Source organism: Danio rerio, chromosome 4 (assembly GCF_052040795.2).
Source record: "Danio rerio strain M-AB ecotype USA chromosome 4, GRCz13ab, whole genome shotgun sequence".
NCBI lineage: Eukaryota > Metazoa > Chordata > Actinopteri > Cypriniformes > Danionidae > Danio > Danio rerio.
In genome coordinates this window covers 50,023,167-50,041,677 of record NC_141024.2, presented here as the reverse complement: position 1 = coordinate 50,041,677, position 18,511 = coordinate 50,023,167, and the positions used below count along the sequence as shown (strand labels likewise).

General features: G+C 40.0%; 1 protein-coding gene and 1 long non-coding RNA gene across 2 annotated transcripts in view; one reads left to right on the top strand and one right to left on the bottom strand.

The window, feature by feature from the left end:
* LOC137490965 (protein NLRC3) overlaps positions 1-18,511 on the top strand; it is a 766,684-nt gene that overhangs the window by 1,202 nt on the left and 746,971 nt on the right. Inside the window, exons 3-4 of the mRNA XM_088650120.1 lie at positions 653-757; positions 973-2,188. Of these exons, the coding sequence (XP_088506246.1) occupies positions 653-757; positions 973-2,188 (1,321 nt within the window). The remainder of the gene's footprint in view (positions 1-652; positions 758-972; positions 2,189-18,511) is intronic.
* Positions 3,699-13,835, bottom strand: LOC147844885 (uncharacterized). Its single transcript, XR_015483786.2, has 2 exons — positions 10,619-13,835; positions 3,699-10,573 (listed from the first exon to the last, which is right to left on the bottom strand). It is a non-coding gene; the product is annotated as an uncharacterized LOC147844885 (long non-coding RNA).

The window sequence follows — 18,511 nt, the reverse complement described above, 5'->3', positions numbered from 1 at the left end:
AGAAATACGCAGGTTTTTAGCCCACCACTGAGTCTATTTATTTACTAGTGTAAATGTGTGTACATTTATATTATTCAGTTTATAAATTAATTTCAGTGTTATTATTGACTGATATAAAATGTTTTTTTTTATTATTTACAGTACAGTTTGTCATATTTTCTGTCTTTTAGTAGATATATTATATGAGAGACTTGCTTTGTTTACCAAATATGAGGATCTAAATAAATTAGCATTGTAAACATTAAATAAAACTTTCAAAGTTTTTATTTTTATTTCATATATTAATTTTTTAGTTAAGATACGATTACAATTTAGTTTTGATATTACGACACTTACATAAATCATTCTGCACAAATTCTGCTGCAGAATTTGCAAAAAAATGTAGAAAAGAAAAAAAAAACATGACGGGAGAATGCGCAGAGCTGTGAGTAAACTCCACGTAAATATATTTAATATGAATATTGACTTCAATACAAAACTTTAAACGCAGGAGACACACGTGGGAGTGTTGGACTGGGATTCTTATATTCAGAGGAGTATAATAAATGATCTGATGGCTAAATTGATCTGAAATTTTACTCATCAAAGATTTATCTTACACCTTGAAAAACAACTTGAGGTTGTGACGCTCCTTTTCCTCTAATGTGTGCAGTGTGAGATCAGGATCATGTGTGTCCAGCTCTGTGTCTCTGAAGAGTGACTGGTCAATGGGTTATCCACCAGACCTTAGAGAGAAAACACCATCATCTGCCCAAAGGTATTTAGTGCTGTACAGTATTGATCACACATTAACTGTATTTCAGTATTCATCAGGACATTTTTATTATACTTAATATGTTTAAAAGAGTCTCTTTAATAAATTGTGTTCTATAATGTTGACTTTCTTGGATGTCCTTTTTTTACATCCTTTTTGAGCCATGAGGCATAACCATGGGGTGTACTCGTTGATTCTTTGTGTTGTTGTTCCTGCAGTGTGGATGGAGATGATCAGACTGGAGACCTGCAGCAGAATTTACTCCAGCCAGAACATGATGAACTTCAGAGAGTCAAAGAGCAGCACAAAACCAGCATGAAGAACAAGTATGAGAGATTATTTGAGGGAATCAACCATGGAGAGACTCAAACCCTCCTGAACAGGATCTACACACAGCTCTACATCATAGAAGGAGAGAGTGAAGGAGTGAATGAAGAACATGAGGTTTTACAGATGGAGAAAAGAGCCAGAACAAAACCCTCACAACACACTCCAGTCTACTGCAATGACATCTTTAAAGCCTCAGCTGGAGCAGGACATGAGGAGAAGATCAAGAAGGAGAAAGCCCAGATCAAGACTGTTCTCACTAAAGGCATCGCTGGAATTGGAAAAACCGTCTCTGTGCAGAAGTTCATTCTGGACTGGGCCGAGGGAAAAGACCATCAGGATGTAGATTTCATGTTTGTGCTTCCATTTCGAGAGCTGAACTTGATCAGAGATCATCAGTACAGTCTTCACAGCCTTCTGCTGGACTTTCATCCTGAACTTGAAGATCTGGAGCCCAAGATTTATGAGCAGTGTAGAGTTGTGTTCATCTTTGATGGTCTGGATGAAAGCAGAATCACACTCAACTTTTCAGATGAGGAGAAAGTTTGTGCTGTGACTGAATCTTCATCAGTGGCTGTGTTGATGTGGAGCCTCCTGAAAGGAGATCTGCTTCCCTCTGCTCTCATCTGGATCACCTCCAGACCAGCAGCAGCCCATCAGATCCCCTCCAGATACATCAAGCGTCTGACAGAGATTCAGGGATTCACTGAGCCTCAGAAGGAGGAATATTTCAGGAAGAGAATCAGCAACGAGCATCGAGCCAGCAGAATCATCTCCCACATCAGAATAGCAAGAAGCCTCCAGATAATGTGCCACATACCCGTCTTCTGCTGGATCTCCTCCACTGTGCTTCAGAAGCTCCTGGAAGAAGATGTGAGTGCAGAAATCCCTCAAACTCTGACTGAGATGTACATCCACTTCCTGCTGATTCAGATCAACATGAGGAAGCAGAAGTATGAAGAGAGAGATCCAGAGAAACTCCTGCAGTCCAGCAGAGGAGAGATCCTCAAACTTGCTGAAGTGGCTTTCAGACAGCTGATGAAGGGCAATGTGATGTTCTATGAGGAGGACCTGATTGAGAGCGGCATAGACGTCACTGACGCCTCAGTGTATTCTGGGATCTGCATTGAGATCTTCAAGGAGGAATCTGTGATTCATCAGAGGAAAGTCTACAGCTTCATCCATCTCAGCTTTCAGGAGTTTCTGGCTGCTTTCTTTGTGTTTTACTGCCATTTAACAGAGAACAGAGAACAGCTGAGGGGGATTTATAAGAGAGATTATTTAGATGATTATGACAGTGAATATTCAGCTGATCAATATCTACTGTCCAGCTCTGAGAAGTCTCTGTATTATCTGCTCAGTTCAGCAGTAGATAAAGCTGTAGAGAGTAGTAATGGTCATCTGGATCTGTTCCTGCGGTTCCTGCTGGGCGTCTCACTGGAGTCCAATCAGAGACTCTTCCAGGATCTGCTGACACACACAGAGGAGAGCTCAGAGAACATCAGGAGAATCACACAGGACATTAAAGACAAGATCAAGACAGATAAACGTCTCTCAGCTGAAAGATCCATCAATCTGTTCCTCTGTCTGCTGGAGGTGAAAGATCAAACTCTGGCCAGAGAGATTCAGGAGTTTGTGAAATCAGACAAACACTCAGAGGAGAAACTCTCTCCTGCTCACTGCTCCACAATCTCCTACATGATTGAGATGTCAGAGGAGCCGCTGGATGAGTTAGACTTTAATAAATTCAACACATCAGCTGAGGGAAGACGGAGACTGACAGCAGCTGTGAGAAACTGCAGAAGAGCTCTGTGAGTATTCATTGATTGATCACAGAAGACACACATCAGTCTGCACTGAAGACTCAGATCAGTTTAGTGAATCACTGCCCTGCTTTAACAGAAAATCTTTAGCTGGCCATATCGTCCCCCTGTGAGATCGCTGATACACCATATTACTGCATGGGGACGCGGCGGCAGTGTTCTGTTTCCTTATTTGCTCATTTATTTCATCATTTCTAAACGTATTTAACAAACTTTTCTTGACTTTTTACTCACACAAACAACATTTGTACTTATTTAATAATCTACTTCATTTGCTTTACAGTTTATCCTGGAAAATAACTCAAATCCCTGTAAATCCCTGTGCTCCTCCAGCTGAATAGGACATTTGTTGATGTGTATTTGCTCAAATCTAACACAGTGTTGCTCTTGGATAATGTGTTTGTTTTCTGATCAGAGAAATAGTGTAATTTTAGACACAGTATTGCCGTCTCGCCGCAGACATGCCTCTAATATTACATTTGCTGTAGGCCTAAACACCAAACTTTACACTGAGCTCAGTAAAATGCTCTCTGATTAGTTATTAATAATAATAATAAGTACAGTCATATGAATGGGGAAATACAGCTTTAGTTTAATGTAGATTCAATCAATAAATAAATAAATAAAAAGAAGATATGTTTTATTTTAAATAAATAGGCTTGTTCTGAGGCATGAGGGTGGTATGAGGGCCCGATGTCTACAGGTGGGGGTTGCAGCACAACACCATGGTTGTAGTGGCAATTTTCTTTAAAGAGGCTCTCTCAGTGGTCAAGAAGACAAATTCTTACCCAAAGTGTCTTTTAAGGTTTTATTCTTTGCAAAGAAGGTCACAGTCATACAGCAACAACAGTTTCTGCAGAGTGAGACAATGAAGCAAAGTGTGCTCATCCTTTTATCTGGGCTGTGCTGCTTACGAGGTCAACTCCAGTTCAACCCAAACCACACATACCACGACAGGTGTGAAAACCATCCTGCTGCTTCCCTGTCATATATCACACAGCCCATGCCCCCTACCCCTAACAGATGTTCATCGTAAAGCCTAATTGAAAGATAAGGACCAGGTGGTCACATACGGGAATGTAAGGCTGTATAAACAAAAGTACACTGTGAACACAAGTGACTTTTCACACATCTAAAGATGAGGAGTAAGCAAGTTTTCACTACACATGTTCATCTAAAAATGAATTTCCATTACAATTCCTCTCTTTTTATCATTCATTGATAACTCACTATTAAATTCATTTTTCAATTGAATACAAAATCACACTGATTATAATCATCACACTGGTTACAAAATAATTTAACAGGTTTTTGCACACATCAAATACACTAGAGATGTTTAAACATTCTTCTTAATAGTTTTCCCATTAAGATTTATCTTTCAAAGCATCCCTCTTCACTGGGAGCCGGGCTAAACGAATAATCACTGTTATGGGCTCTATGCACGGCGGCGCGTGACGCATTTCCGGTAAAATTTAAGACCCCGAGCCTACTTCCGCCGATCGTACAGTACAGTGCTACAACAGGAGCGTTACTGATAAAAACGAGTAATGTTTTGGACAGTTGTCTTAATGTTTTATGCCATTATAGCCCACTTATACATGTTTATGTCAGCTACATAAATATGACATCTAAACGTTTAAAAGTGTCATTTCAAAGACGTGAGAACAGTACTTGTAGATACCACTGCTGTGTTCAGCAACGCACAGCGTCAGAAATTGAACTCTTACCTTAGTTTCCACACGTTTCCAAAAGACAAAGTCGTGCAGAAGAGGTGGGTTGGTGATATTTAACGTGAGAATTTTACAGAAACAGAAAAAAACAAGAGTGTAGCTGACAATTTCAGTCTAGAAAACTGATCGAGCCTCGAGTGCCAACCGGATGCAGACATTTAAAGAAAGGAGCTTTTATGGCAAATAATAATTCATTTTCATTGCCTTTGAAGTAAAAAAAACTGAACATTAATATACATAAACATTTCTTAAGCTACTTTCTAAGTGCAACTTTTTAAATTCAGAATAAAGACCTTTATTTTATTCACTGTACATATAAAATATAATTCACTTTATATAATTTGAAATAAAAAATTGTCAAAAAAAATGTAACATTTTGAAAAAAATATTTCATTCAGATGAACAGAAACAATAACATTGAATCAGTTGTTTTCTTGAATCAGGTGCTTCTTCTGTAACTTGTGCATAGAGAGGTATTTGGGTTTATACATATTAAATAAATAAATAAATCACCCCTCTGTTTCATGGAACTTAACACATAATTGATCCATTCCAAACAATTGTTCATGTGACAACACACATTACAAATTTCAGAGTAATGGGCTGTCTGGAAAAGCAAAGCAACCAAATGTTTGCATATCCCACTCAGCCACACAAGAGCAGGAGCTATTAACTAGCTGATGATGGCATGGATTTTCTGACGGATGTCCGCTCCAGGATGAAGTAACACATAAAATTTTCTAGCTCTGAATCTCATAATGTTACCTAGAAAACAGAAACAAGAATATTAATAGGTTTTTAAAGAGAGTCATTAAAGGCAGTTCACTCAAAACTGAAAATTCTATTTCCTCATCCTCCACTTGTTCCAAACCTGTTTGAGTTTCTTTCTGATGTTTAACACAAACAAAAATACTTTGAAGAAAGCTGGAAACTTGCAACCACTGATATTCATAGTAGTTCATTTTCTTACTATGGAAGTCAATGGTTACAGGTTTTCAGCTTTCTTCAAAATATCTTCTTTTGAAAGGCATCTGCAGCAATATCATCAGATTAAACTACACAGTAAATCATTAATTTAAATTATTTAAATGTAGCTCCCTTTAATCACACTTAAAAATAAGGTTTCATTAGTTAATGTATTTACTCACTATTAAAATAACTATTTAATATTTAATAGTTAGCATTGTTAAACTAATTTACAAATGAATAAAAATCCAAAGTCATGCTTGTTAACATTAGCCATTACATTGTGAGTTAACAAGCACAATGAATAAGCATTTGTTCATTACATAAATAATAATAAATATTGCAATAGACAAATTGTTGATGTGAAATTAACTAATGACACCTTATTGTTTTGGGTCACCCTCCCATTTAATTACAATGTTATCGACTAAATAGTAAGCATGCTATCTACACTGTTACACTGCATCTGTCATCTCCACTGTTTCAGCAATAAATCTCAGCATTGACACAGTGCTATTTGTCTGTTGTGGATGGAACGGCATTGTATTATTTTATTCCTAATATATCTTGCTCAATAATCATGCTTACAAACTAAGACAGCATCTGTGTTTCTGTAATTATCCGAACTGAACAGTGGTGGTCACTTTAGAACAGTAAAAGTATGAATGGGACAGAATTTCACATGTATGCTGTCCTACTCTCAGCTGGTGAGGAGACTCTGATTTCTTCATAGATCTATCGGTAGTAATGAGCTCACACTGAGATCTTATTCCTGCCCTGTTGTTACCTGACACTTTGAGACAGAATTACATACACATATGATTATTTTTACTTACGTGATAAAGCTGCAGATGGACGGATCGTAAGAGTATTAACGCTAAAGTTAGCCTTTAGGCTAGCTGAACTTACCTTCATAATTGCACAGGCAGGAAGATGCATAAAACTTGAAACCTTTCTCAAGCTTTGCTCTGCGGTGTTGTAGAGCACATCCGGACAATCATTTGCACATCGTTGACCATAATTTACTCGCAAACAGCGAGTAAATATTGAAGACTCTGCCATAATACTGTTTACCTCCGCTTAAAATCACCCAGACCGGAAGCTGGACCGCGGCCTTAGTCAAAACGCGGAAGTAATGCGTGCATATAGCCCATTGCGCTACCGATCGAAATCAGACCCTCAGTCACCCCACAGAGGTTCAAATCCCAGAAATTGCCTGTTATTTTCGCATTATTATTGTTTCATACACATAATAAATTCTGCAAAACATTTCTTCAATCAGTTACAAATCACTAATACTCTACATCATTAGTTCACCATTAATAACATTTATAAACAGGAAAACCTTGTTGTTACTGTACCCTTCATTCATCACATTTACACTCTTCTCTCAACTTTCATGCAAATGATCACTCTTTTGAGATTTGTTACAGAGCATACCAACTCATGCAGTTTGCTGTTTTTGTTTGAACAGACCCAAAATACATATGAGCAAGCAGATAGTTATCTCAAATTTCAAAAAGTCAGGTCCGTTAATATTTTCCCAATTAAGTAACAGCCGTCACCGGAAATTTTGTTCTCAATTGTTTACGGGTTTGCCTTATCCATTTCTATATAACTGCTGCTATCATCAAAGTCATAATCAAAATCTTCACCCATGTCAATATTCATACCCTCTTCATTCACGGCCACTCTTATCATCTGATGGGATGTTGTAGGTGTAATCAGTCTGCCCACTGACCATAATACAGATCTGAGTATACATGGCAGACAACATAATATCACTACACCCACCCCCAATACAGGTAACACCACAGTAAAGGCCCAGTAGATCCAGTTTCCCCACTTAAATGACAGCCAATCTAGCTCTGGGTTGCTAACTTTCTTAGGTTCTTTTACGGTCATTCTCATGTGGGTCACACTGTCAGTAATGTTTTGCTGTAATCAGGTTAATTAAGGTGACACTAGCTGCAATGCCAGTGTTGTTCTCCTCAGACCACACATTCCTTTCACACGGAATGGATGCCAGCGAATCTTTTCGTCCATCTTCAGATCCTATGTGATGGTCAAGCACAGCTTATTCACCTCTCTTTTGGTCGCTTTATCCTCCGTCTGTGTGCTGCTTGGTGTTGTATTCAGAAGTTACTGTTGCACACACACCTCTTGAGTTGTTGTTGTTTCTCCCCAGCTGTGACCTTGCTTCACTCAGATAGCAGCCTGCTGTTTTCCTTCAGATGGTTTCAGAGCTCCTCTTTCTCTCCTACTCCCTCGTGGAATCCTCCTCAGGAGATGGAATTTTCCTGCAGTGGCCATCATGCACCCACGTTGCCCGCTCTGCGACCTTCACCGCCGTCTCAGTGATCAATAACACTTGAAATGGACCCAGCCAGCGCTTTGCTCTCCAGCTCTTTTTCCTCAGGTCCCTGATCACCACGAAATCGCCAGGCCTCAGACTGTGCAGTGGTCTCTCAGCAGCCTTCCCCTGTGCAGCCTTTACCTGCACACAAACATTGGACAACACATGAGACATTTCTTTACAGTAATTCAACATGTCATTCTCACACACATCTGTTGAGGGCAGCTGCTGTTTTCCCCCATTCACACCTACATGCGGTGGTTTACCAAAGAGAATTTCAAACGGGCTCAAATTCATTTTTGGTCTTTTTCTCATTCTCATGTACATCAGGACAATGGGTAAAGCTTGAACCCATGTAAGCCCTGTGTCTTCACAGCATTTTGCCAATTTGTTCTTCAGTGTACCATTTTCTCTTTCAACAGCTCCTCCTGAAGCTGGATGGTAACTGCAATGTGTTCTCAAATCAATTTCCAAATATTGGCCCACTTGTTTAATTGCATTATTAACAAAATGAGTACCATTATCTGATCTTATTTTTTTTGTGGTATTCCCCATCTCGGCACAATTTCAGTCAGTAACGCTTTTGCTACCGCAGCTGAATCTTGTTTTGAGGTTGGAAAAACTTCAACCCATTTTGACCACATGTCAACCATCACCAAACAGTACCTTTTCCCATTGCATGGGGACAATTTAATGAAATCCATCATCAAATATTCAAATGGCCCTGTTGGAGGTGGATGAGATGATAGTGGAACTTTTATCGCTCTGGCCACATTATGTGTGTTGCAAATTACACATCGTCTACAGAAATTGCCTGCAAATGTAGTCAACCCCTTTGTGAACCACAGTTCATTCATTTGCGCAACCATTGCTGTTTTTGACGCATGATCTTTACCGTGCAGTAATTTTGCATAATGTTGGAAAAAATATTTTGGTAAACACGCCTTGCCCTCAGCACACTTTCACACATTATCTTTCATCACACAGCCAGACTGTCTCCACTTGTTTTTTTTCCAGTCCCATCGCGAAGCTCTGCATATCCTGCAAAGAAGAACACGCATCATTGTTATCATCAACAGATAGCAAAGAACATTCAGAGTTATCCTTGTCTTGGGACGCCGCGACTTTTGCTGCTCCATCTGCCCTGGAGTTACCTAAAGAAACAGAATCTTTTATTATTAGAGTGCGCTGCGCATTTACAAATGGCCAGTTTGTCAGGTAGTAAAATTGCATCCAGCAGCGCTGCCACTAAAGGAGCATTGAGTATTGGTCGACCATCAGACTTTAGAAATTTTCTGTGTTTCCACAGAGCCCCAAAATCATGAGCTACCCCAAATGTATATCTTGAGTCAGTGTAAATTGTAGCCTCTTTTTTTGCCATTATTTTACATGCCTCTGTCAACGCCACGAGCTCTGCGGCCTGTGCAGAATAGTGCCCTGGCAATTTCCCAGAGGTCACCACATCAAATTCAGTTGTTACAGCGTAACCAACTTTATTCTGGCCTGTTTGTGGATCTTAAAATGCTGACCCATCCACAAAGAGGACATTGTCACAATTTTCAAGTGGTTCGTCAGAAAGGTCAGGTGGTGGTGTACACACCTGTTCAAGTGCTGTTAAACAACAATGATGCTCTTCCCCATCCTCCTCAGTAGGAAGAAGAGTAGCTGCATTCAAACCAGTACATCGTTTAACAGTCACATTTGGCATGTCTAACAAGATAGTGTGATATCTCAGCCAGCGGGCTGTTGACAGATGCAATGTTTTTTGTTCTTGGAGTATCATGGACACAGAATGTGGCACCATCAGTATCAGATCAGAATAACCAACAAAATCTCTTGAAGCCATCACAGCTTTTTCCGCAGCCGCCACTGCTCTTAAGCAACGTGGCAGGCCTGCTGCTACAGGGTCAAGTTTGCTCGAAAAGTAGGCCACAGGTCGCAATCTACCTCCATGATCCTGTAGGAGCAATGACGTCATGAACCCACTTCTTTCATCTACCATCTGAACAAATGGTTTTGTTGGTACAGGTAAACCCAATGCAGGGGCTTCAGCCATTTGTAATTTCATGTTTACAAATGCCTCCTCTGCCTCTGTCGTCCACCGTAGTTTGTCAGTGGATTTCATTCCCTTCCCTAATGTTAGGGCTCTCTGGGGTTGTTCCAAAATTGCATAATTTGGAATAAATGTGCGACAATATGAGCACATACCCAAAAAAGACAACATTTGTTTTTTGTTAGTGGTTTTGGTACATTTTTTATACCACTTACCCTTTTTTCAGAAAGAGATTTGCTGTGTGGTGTAATGACGTGCCCCCAAAAAGTTACCTTTTGTTTAACAAACTGCAATTTTGTCAAACTGACCTTGTGGCCCTCCTTAGCCAAATGCCTAAGGACAGTCACAGTGTCTTTCACACACGTCTCTTCATTCTCAGCACATATCAACAGGTCATCAACATACTGTAACAAAGCAGTTCCAGCTGTCAGGGTCAGAGGTTCCAAACTTCTTAACAACGCTTCGTTGTATAAAGTGAAACATACACCTGACACAGACGTGTAAAGGTGTTGCCTTTGCCATTGAAATTAAATGCAAACCAAAACTGGCTGTCTTTGTCCACTGGCACAAATTAAATGCAAACCAAAACTGGCTGTCTTTGTCCACTGGCAGACTGAAAAATGCATGAGCCAAATCAACCACTGAATAGAACTGATTTTTCAGGAATTTGTGACAAAATCGTGTACGGAATTGGAACTAATGGAGCCCTTTGTTTGACAGCTGCATTTACTGCTTGTAAATCCTGTACGAAACGCCATTCAGTAGGCATCCCATTATCCCTTATCTTTTTAACAGGAAAAATAGGGGTGCGAACCTCAGAATTGTTGCATGGTACAATAACGCCCTGTTCCAGTAAAGACTCAAATACTGGGGTAATGCCCTCAATGGCTTCCCTTTTCAAAGGATATTGTTGTTGGCATGGTCTGTAATCAGATTTTGCAATGATTGTCACTGGATCACAACCTTTGATTAAACCAACATCATATTTGCTTTTAGCCCACAATTCACTTGGTATTTCTGCTAAAGCTGGGTGTATGTCTGCAGCGTTAAAGTCAACCATGCAAGAATTCTTTACGCAAAGTTTGTCAATCGCAGTCACAGTTCTTGAAACAGCTGTTTCAGTTTCACTGTCCACCCTAAAGGCCTGCGAGAGCGCGCTCCATTCTACCCCTCCCTCTCTGCAGATCCAATCTTTGACTTTAAGACACTGCTTCACAAACGGGCCTAAATCAGCCCAAGACTGATGTTTACCCTTGCAAACTGATATGTGAGGCACAGCCTGTGCTGACATGAGATAGAATGAACGCTGCTTTTCTGACAGAGACACTGAAACTGCACACAGACTATCCTTGCAGTACATTTTCTCTAAAATCAAAGTTTCATTCACATTTGCCTCAAACCAAGCCTTTTCAAACTCTGCATCCCTATCAGTTACGACATGTGACGTACAATGCAGTTCACCAGGAGACATTATATCCCTGTCAAAAGGTTTTACACGTTCTTCAGCCAATTTGCAAATTGAATTAGCCCACTCATTGTTTTCAACCAGCCATTCATAAGCCCACTTCGGTGCTTGTGATTCAATTTGTAAACAACAAAATTCCTCTCCTTCAATCACTCTCACACCAGTGGAATCTGCTGTTAAAATCAAGTTTAGTTTACACAAAATGACCCTTCCGAGGATAGGAACAGGGCATTTTGGTGAACAAACAAATGCATGTCTGAAAATTTTACCCCCCTCTGTCTCACAGGTCAGCGGAGCTGTAAATCGCTCAACCACTGTATGACCAGATCCAGACAGAGACTTGTGAAATTTGTTTGTTAAAGGTATTTCACACTGCAGGTCACATGGTCGTATGCAAGATATGCTAGCTCCACTATCAGCTAGAAACTCAACCAATGTATTCTCAATCAACATAGAATATTTTGCATAAAAAAAAATGCTTCACTATTAAAAACAATGCCAAATTTACAGTGGGAAATGCAAGCTTTTCCTTCATTGCAGAGAGCCAGTATGTCAGTGTATGTGAATATGTGTGTATAAAAATGTGTCTGCATTTAAACATGTTAGTAAAAATATGTTCACTTCCCTTTACTGTAGCTGTTGGCTGTTTGCCCAGACCCTCTCCATTCTGCTCTTCCCTCTCCGCACATCAGCTCCTCGTTGTTGGTTAGCGCCTTTCGGGTCAATCCTTAACCAAAAGTCCATCTCGGTTGCAAGCGCAGACATTTGGTACCGGTTCACATCACGTGCACGATAGGCTCTGCAGGTTTCATCGCCATACGTCACATTCCAGTTTCTCCATCTAGTATCTTTCTCCCCCTTGACACCTTTGTCACCTTTGAACTTGGTTGTCAGGTGTTGGTTGGATCTTTGGTTGGCCACTTGTACCAGAGCCATGCACAGCTCCCTTTCTGCTTTCTTCTTGTCTTGCTCTTGCTTCACTGTCAGCTTGTCTTCAGCATGTTGAGCACACAGCAGAATGTTCGTTAAATGTCCATTTCTCCAGTTCAAACAGATGTCCTCCACTCGCTTGAGGTGGGAATTTCGTTGGTGCGGTCGGAGGTCTTCTGGGACAGTAGCAGTTGAGGTTTGGGTCAGTTCTCAGGGCTCGCAGCTCAGCCACGGGATAGTGATGGTACGGCGGTACATGTATGGAAACAGATGTATAGAAAGGATTAGTGGTGCTAATTAATCTTTCATTCACACATTCACATTTTTCTTTCACTTTATCTCCTTCATTCTTTTCCCTACATGCCAGCTGCCTCTGAAGCATTTTCCTCTTTGCCTCTTATCTGCCTCCCTGAGCCAACAATCAACAGTGTCTCCACACGACACGCACATGCCTTTCCCAAAGACAACCTGCTTTTCCTTCTGCCTTCTCATCTGCTTTTTCATTATGTTTAACCTAGTAACACTCAACATTCCTTTTCCCTTAGAAACTTGTGATACCTTATTGTTTTCCTATCTCTTGCATGCTTTTTTCTTTTTTTTTCTTATTCCGTATAAATTTCCCATATTCCAAAACACCAGTGTATCATATCTTTTTTTTTTTTGCTTTGAGACTTCCCCATGCTGGCAACTATCTTTCCCCTGGACTTTTTCGGTACCTATTAATCTGTCGGACGTCTCCAACAGATTTCGATTTTTCACCTAAAATCGAAAAGTTAAGCTTTCCAGCTCTAATTTTGTGGCCCCCAATTTCAACCCCCTTTTAGAAGTAAATCGCTTGGCCCCTGATTTCAACCTCCTTCCGGAAGTAAATCGCACAGCCCTAGATTTCAACCTCTTTTTGGAAGTAAATCGCACAGCCCCCTGATTTCAACCCCCTCCCGGGAGTAAATCGCAGTTAGCTAGCCAAACGTGTTAAAAAGGTCTTGATCTTAGTCAGGCGCCAGATCTCACTTGTGTAAGGTCTTGATCTCAGCTAAACGCCAGATCTCACTTGTAAAAAGGTCTCGATCCCCACCTGATGTCAGATCTCACTTGCATTAATCACGCTGCTATCCCACAGAGACAGATCTACCAGCATGGTGATGGCCCAAATTACAGTGAAAAACCCTTTTAATTGCCTAATCAAATGCCCAAAACTGTTCAATTTTCTTTTAGTAACAAACAAAGAATTTGTCTCTTACCAGAGAGTTCAGATGCCACTTGAGTTCTTTTTCCCAGATGTCAGTGGGGTTCCCCTCCGAGCCCTGCGGTCGGCCCCTCAACCCTCAATCGAGCGGAGCAGGGCTGTGACACGAAGTCCCAGGATGATCAGTCACCGTCCGCAGGGTCCGGAAAAGTTCCTCCAAGACATCCCACTATTCTGACACCAAATTGTAGTGGCAATTTTCTTTAAAGAGGCGCTCTCTGTGGTCAAGAAACAAAGTCTTAGTCGGAATGTCTTTTTAAAGTTTTATTCTTTGCAAAGAAGGTCACAGTCATACAGCAACAACAGTTTCTGCAGAGTGAGACACTGAAGTCAAGTGTGTTCACCCTTTTATCTGGTTTTTACTGCTTACAAGGTCAAACCCTAATACTGCCCATTCTGACGACAGTTTCTACAGAATGAGACACTGAAGCAAAGTATGTTCACTGTTCTATCTAGTTTGTACTGCTTGCAAGGTCAAATCCTAATAAGGCCCATTCTGTACGTGCATCAGGTGCTCCGCTGTTTCTGCTGTAAGTTTCCACTACACATGTTTATCTAAAATGAATTTCCATTACAAGTGTCAGGGTTTTTTGCAGCGTCCCGCTCAGCTGTCAGGAGAGGTGGTGGTTTGGTGGTGATTGACAGGGTGCGCGCGGAGAGATGCGGTGGGGAGGGGTGAGAAGCAGGGCCGGAGTGGGACTCCTTTTCAGCCCTGGAGTTTCAAGCCTCAGACTGGCCCACCTCAGTTCACGACTGACTATATTAAAATAAGGTCATTTCCAAATCAGTTTCTAATGACACTATCACGTATTTTTTTGAGAAAACAGCTGCTTTAGAACTTCAAATGTTCAACAACCCTAACAGTATTATATGTCTTAACAATAAAAATGAAAAAAAAAAAAAAAACCTACTCAGACAAGGATAAAACCCAGGTCCGCAGTGTCATAGCCTAACGCGCTAACCACTGGACCACAACAACTTTGCGATAAAAGAGGCTCGTCTTAGTTATATCATCATTAACCAGGGTGCGAGAAAATAGATAAAAAGAGCAGAGCTTTGGTAAAATAATTAATAAGAAGACTGTGGTCAAGTAAAAAAAAATAATTAATGTAAAAAATGTGACTGCTGAGAGCAACAGAATCTGGAGCTAGGGACAACGGCCCTCGCGGCCAAAAAACGCACCGGCCCACCGGGAATTCTCCCGGTCCTCCCGATTAGCCAATCCGGGCCTGGTGAGAAGGGTGCGCGATGATGCCTATTTGAGGACCGGGAGGGAGACGCGAGATTACCAGGAGATCATCACTCGTTTGCGGGCATCCGGACTCGCGAAACTTCCTGCCCTACTCATAATTCTCTCTTCATATAGCCGTAAGCCTATTACATATCCATAAAACACTGTGATATAACCGAGCTCGGATCGGATTGCTTTCTCACTGCAATCAAACCACTCCAGGGTTCGTTTCAATCGAGCCGAGACCACCTCATTCAAGCAATCTCTGAGCGATTACTTTGGGGCGGAACAGAGCGCGATTGCCCTGTTCACATATGCCAAATGAACCGCGCTAACTGGGCATACAAGACACATTCCGAAACAAAAGTGTAGGTGTCATAGCACCCTAAGACTTAATTAACCCTCCAGATAGTTGAACTTAATTCTATCTTTTGGTTCAATAGATGACCTTAGTGAGCTGTGACTCTATTGTGGGGAAAATAATATAGAAGTGGGAGACCAAGGAAAGAAAGGGGAAAAGCACCGAAAACCACCACCTTGTTCTTGGGTAAGGACCTTTCGAAATAAGATGGTCAATCTCAGTGCTCTGCCCAACCCTGGGAAAAATAACATGTATTATTTCTTCATTACAGATTCAGTGTGACACGTGTGACCCTGACCCCACAAAGCCGTACAACAGTGCAGCATGTTAATCCCATACTCTGTCTTAAGTTAATAGTTCAAGTTTTGTTAAATTAAATGTTATCTTGAATTGAACCTTTTTTTTTTAAAATATACACAAATAAGTAAATAAAAACATTTCATTGCAAATTTAAAGTATGGACTTTCTGTTTTAATTTGTGTGCCTACATTCTGTCTAATCAGCATTTCACACACATTCACAACATTTCACAATATTTTCTTTTAAAATTAAAAAACAATTAAGAAATTGGATAAACCTATTTCAGGAAACATTTGAGAGGATCGGCCGTAATCTACGTAACTGCTTATCGGGGAAAAAGAAGGCAAAAACATACTGATTTATTTATTTTAAATCATAAAATTAAGGTAAAAACGTGCTGTACTGCTCATATTATAGTAAAATGGTTCTTGGATAGGCTGGTAAAAAGATATGAATTTAACATCTTTATATCAAAGGCAAGAAAAATATATTGAACGGAGAATGATGCACGCTGATATAGTGTTCACGGGAGCCTAGTGCGTTCACGTGATGGCATGTACGCTGTTTGCGTGTCCAATCCCGAATAAGGGAGCGTTTTCAAGCCAACTGTGAGAACAGCGCCTACTAGGGTTACAGAAAACAATAGTCACAGAATTTGGTGTAACACCGGTACCCACATGAACAATACCTTTACTTTTTCTCCTTTTAATTTATACAACTCTTGTAATATTTCAATAACTAAATCTTGACTACAGTCTGAGTGTTTTGTTTCAATACTAAAAGAGCAGAATTACAATATGAGCCAACTAAACTTTCCTTAATTCCCGCATCTTTCACCCATTATAATTATTGCCAACATTTCCCCAACTTTACCCTAATTGACCTAGTAAAGCCTTAAAATGTCACCAAGCGGAATACTTCCATCTTAAAAAATATGATGGTGTGAATTGAACAAAGCACTGCAAAGTGTTTCACGGACCAAAGAGCCCAACTAAATCAGTCCCTCACTCCATTACGGTGACACAAAAAAACACCTAAATTTCTGTTGGATCTTAATCAGATTATGGAAGTCCAAGCAGTCAGTAATAAGTGTGTCTGCTGTTGTTTGTGGAGTCGTTTAAGGATCCTCTGCTAAGACTGAAGCTGTTTTATTTGATTTGATTTTATTTAATGCTGTAACTCAAGTCACTGTTTATGTTTCTTGTTTCTTTCCTTCAGTAATTGTGATTATTAACAGCAGGTGTTCATCAGTGTCTGAATTCCCTCATTAGTGTTCATTAACTCCGTCAGGTGAACTAGTTAATGGAATAGTGAACAAGGGCACAAAGTGTGATTTCAAACACAGACTTCAAAACATCGAATCTGAACTCTGTTAGCTCACAGTTTTCTGCAGTTGGTTACTTTCTCGAAAACAAAAATGTTACCCAGAATGCACTGTTTTTAACAGAATACTACTGTTTTAGTGAAAAAACATTATTTAACCATAGAATCTGACCGTTTTTAACAGCAATGTTTTACAGTGTCGCTTCAACAACTGTCACTCCAACTGTTCAGCTACCCTTCACCTCCCTGCATCAGTTTTCAGCAAGCCGTTCTTTGAGCAAGCCGTTTCAGCCATATAGTAAAGACTCCAAAAAAATTGAATCCAACCCAGTCATGGGAGCACACCTTTTTTGCTGTGCTCTAGTAAACACAGCAGAAATTCCAAGTGTGGAAGAAAGCATGTGCTTCCAGGCAAGTGGACTTGGGAAAAAAAGTGAGGTTTTCTGATGTGCATTGCACACCACAGAAATTTATTGATATTGTTGAAGATGCCTTTCCTCCTCTTAAACATTCTGGAGGCTTTAAAATAATGTGTTGCTGCAGGAGCAAGCAACTCATTGATATTGTTATGCCACCAGATGGTTATTCAGTAAACTTTCCCAAGAACAGAAGCAGTTTGAACAAAGCTGTGGCCTACATTGTTCCTCTGCAATGTAACCTTCCTCTGAATGGTGATCATCAAAAGGTAGGTAATGTCAATAACTTTTTGTTGTGGGTTATATGTAAATTTTCCCTTAGTGTTGTTGTGAATTACATTTTAGGAAGACAGTATGGGACAAGGGGAGCCTTTGCAGCAAACATGGGTGAACTGCAAACAAGTAGTTCCACTATATGTTATGGAAAGTCACAGAATACAATGTAACACAAGGTAAGACAGAGTCAATCCTGAAATCCTATGTATTATTGCCAGAGAACGGCTAAGATTTTGTCCACAAACCTTTTAAAACTAGGAATACTGCTAAATCTAAAGTAACTTTTGGAAATATAACTAACAGTAGGAATAGTATAAAGTACATTGTAATGATCTTCCAATTCAATTCTATTCCCTGAACATGTCAATATGGCCATTAGTAAGTAAGGGTCTGTCCTCACCGACTGCATTTTTCCACTCTACCACACGGGTTTACCATTGTTTTCTATGTGAACACATGGTTGATGGACATGTTTGACTTTTAAGCTTGAGTCTTTAGAAAGGCCACGTATGTGAGCAACATATTTTTTAGACTGTACAGTCATAACTTATTTTCAGAGCAGTGGGCCAATCAGAAGTAATCATAGGTGGGACAATCGTTGCCAGTTTCTGTTTGCACACACTGTGTGTGTATATATATATATATATATATATATATATATATATATATATATATATATATATATAAATAGTAAATAGTAGCAAATATAAATAAAAAATCTATAATAATATATTTAACAATCTGTACATTTAGGATAAAACAGTGATAAAACAATAATAGTCAGTATATTTACAATGTTTCATTTATAATAATCTAGGTGTGTGTGTGTGGTGTGTGTGTGCGCTGATGTTTTTAAAAACTGATGTTTTTATTGTTCTCTCTATCCATCTCTCTCTCTCTATTCCAGGCCGTCCACCTCTGGTCTGCAGCCCCGCCTCGTTATTGGGGGAC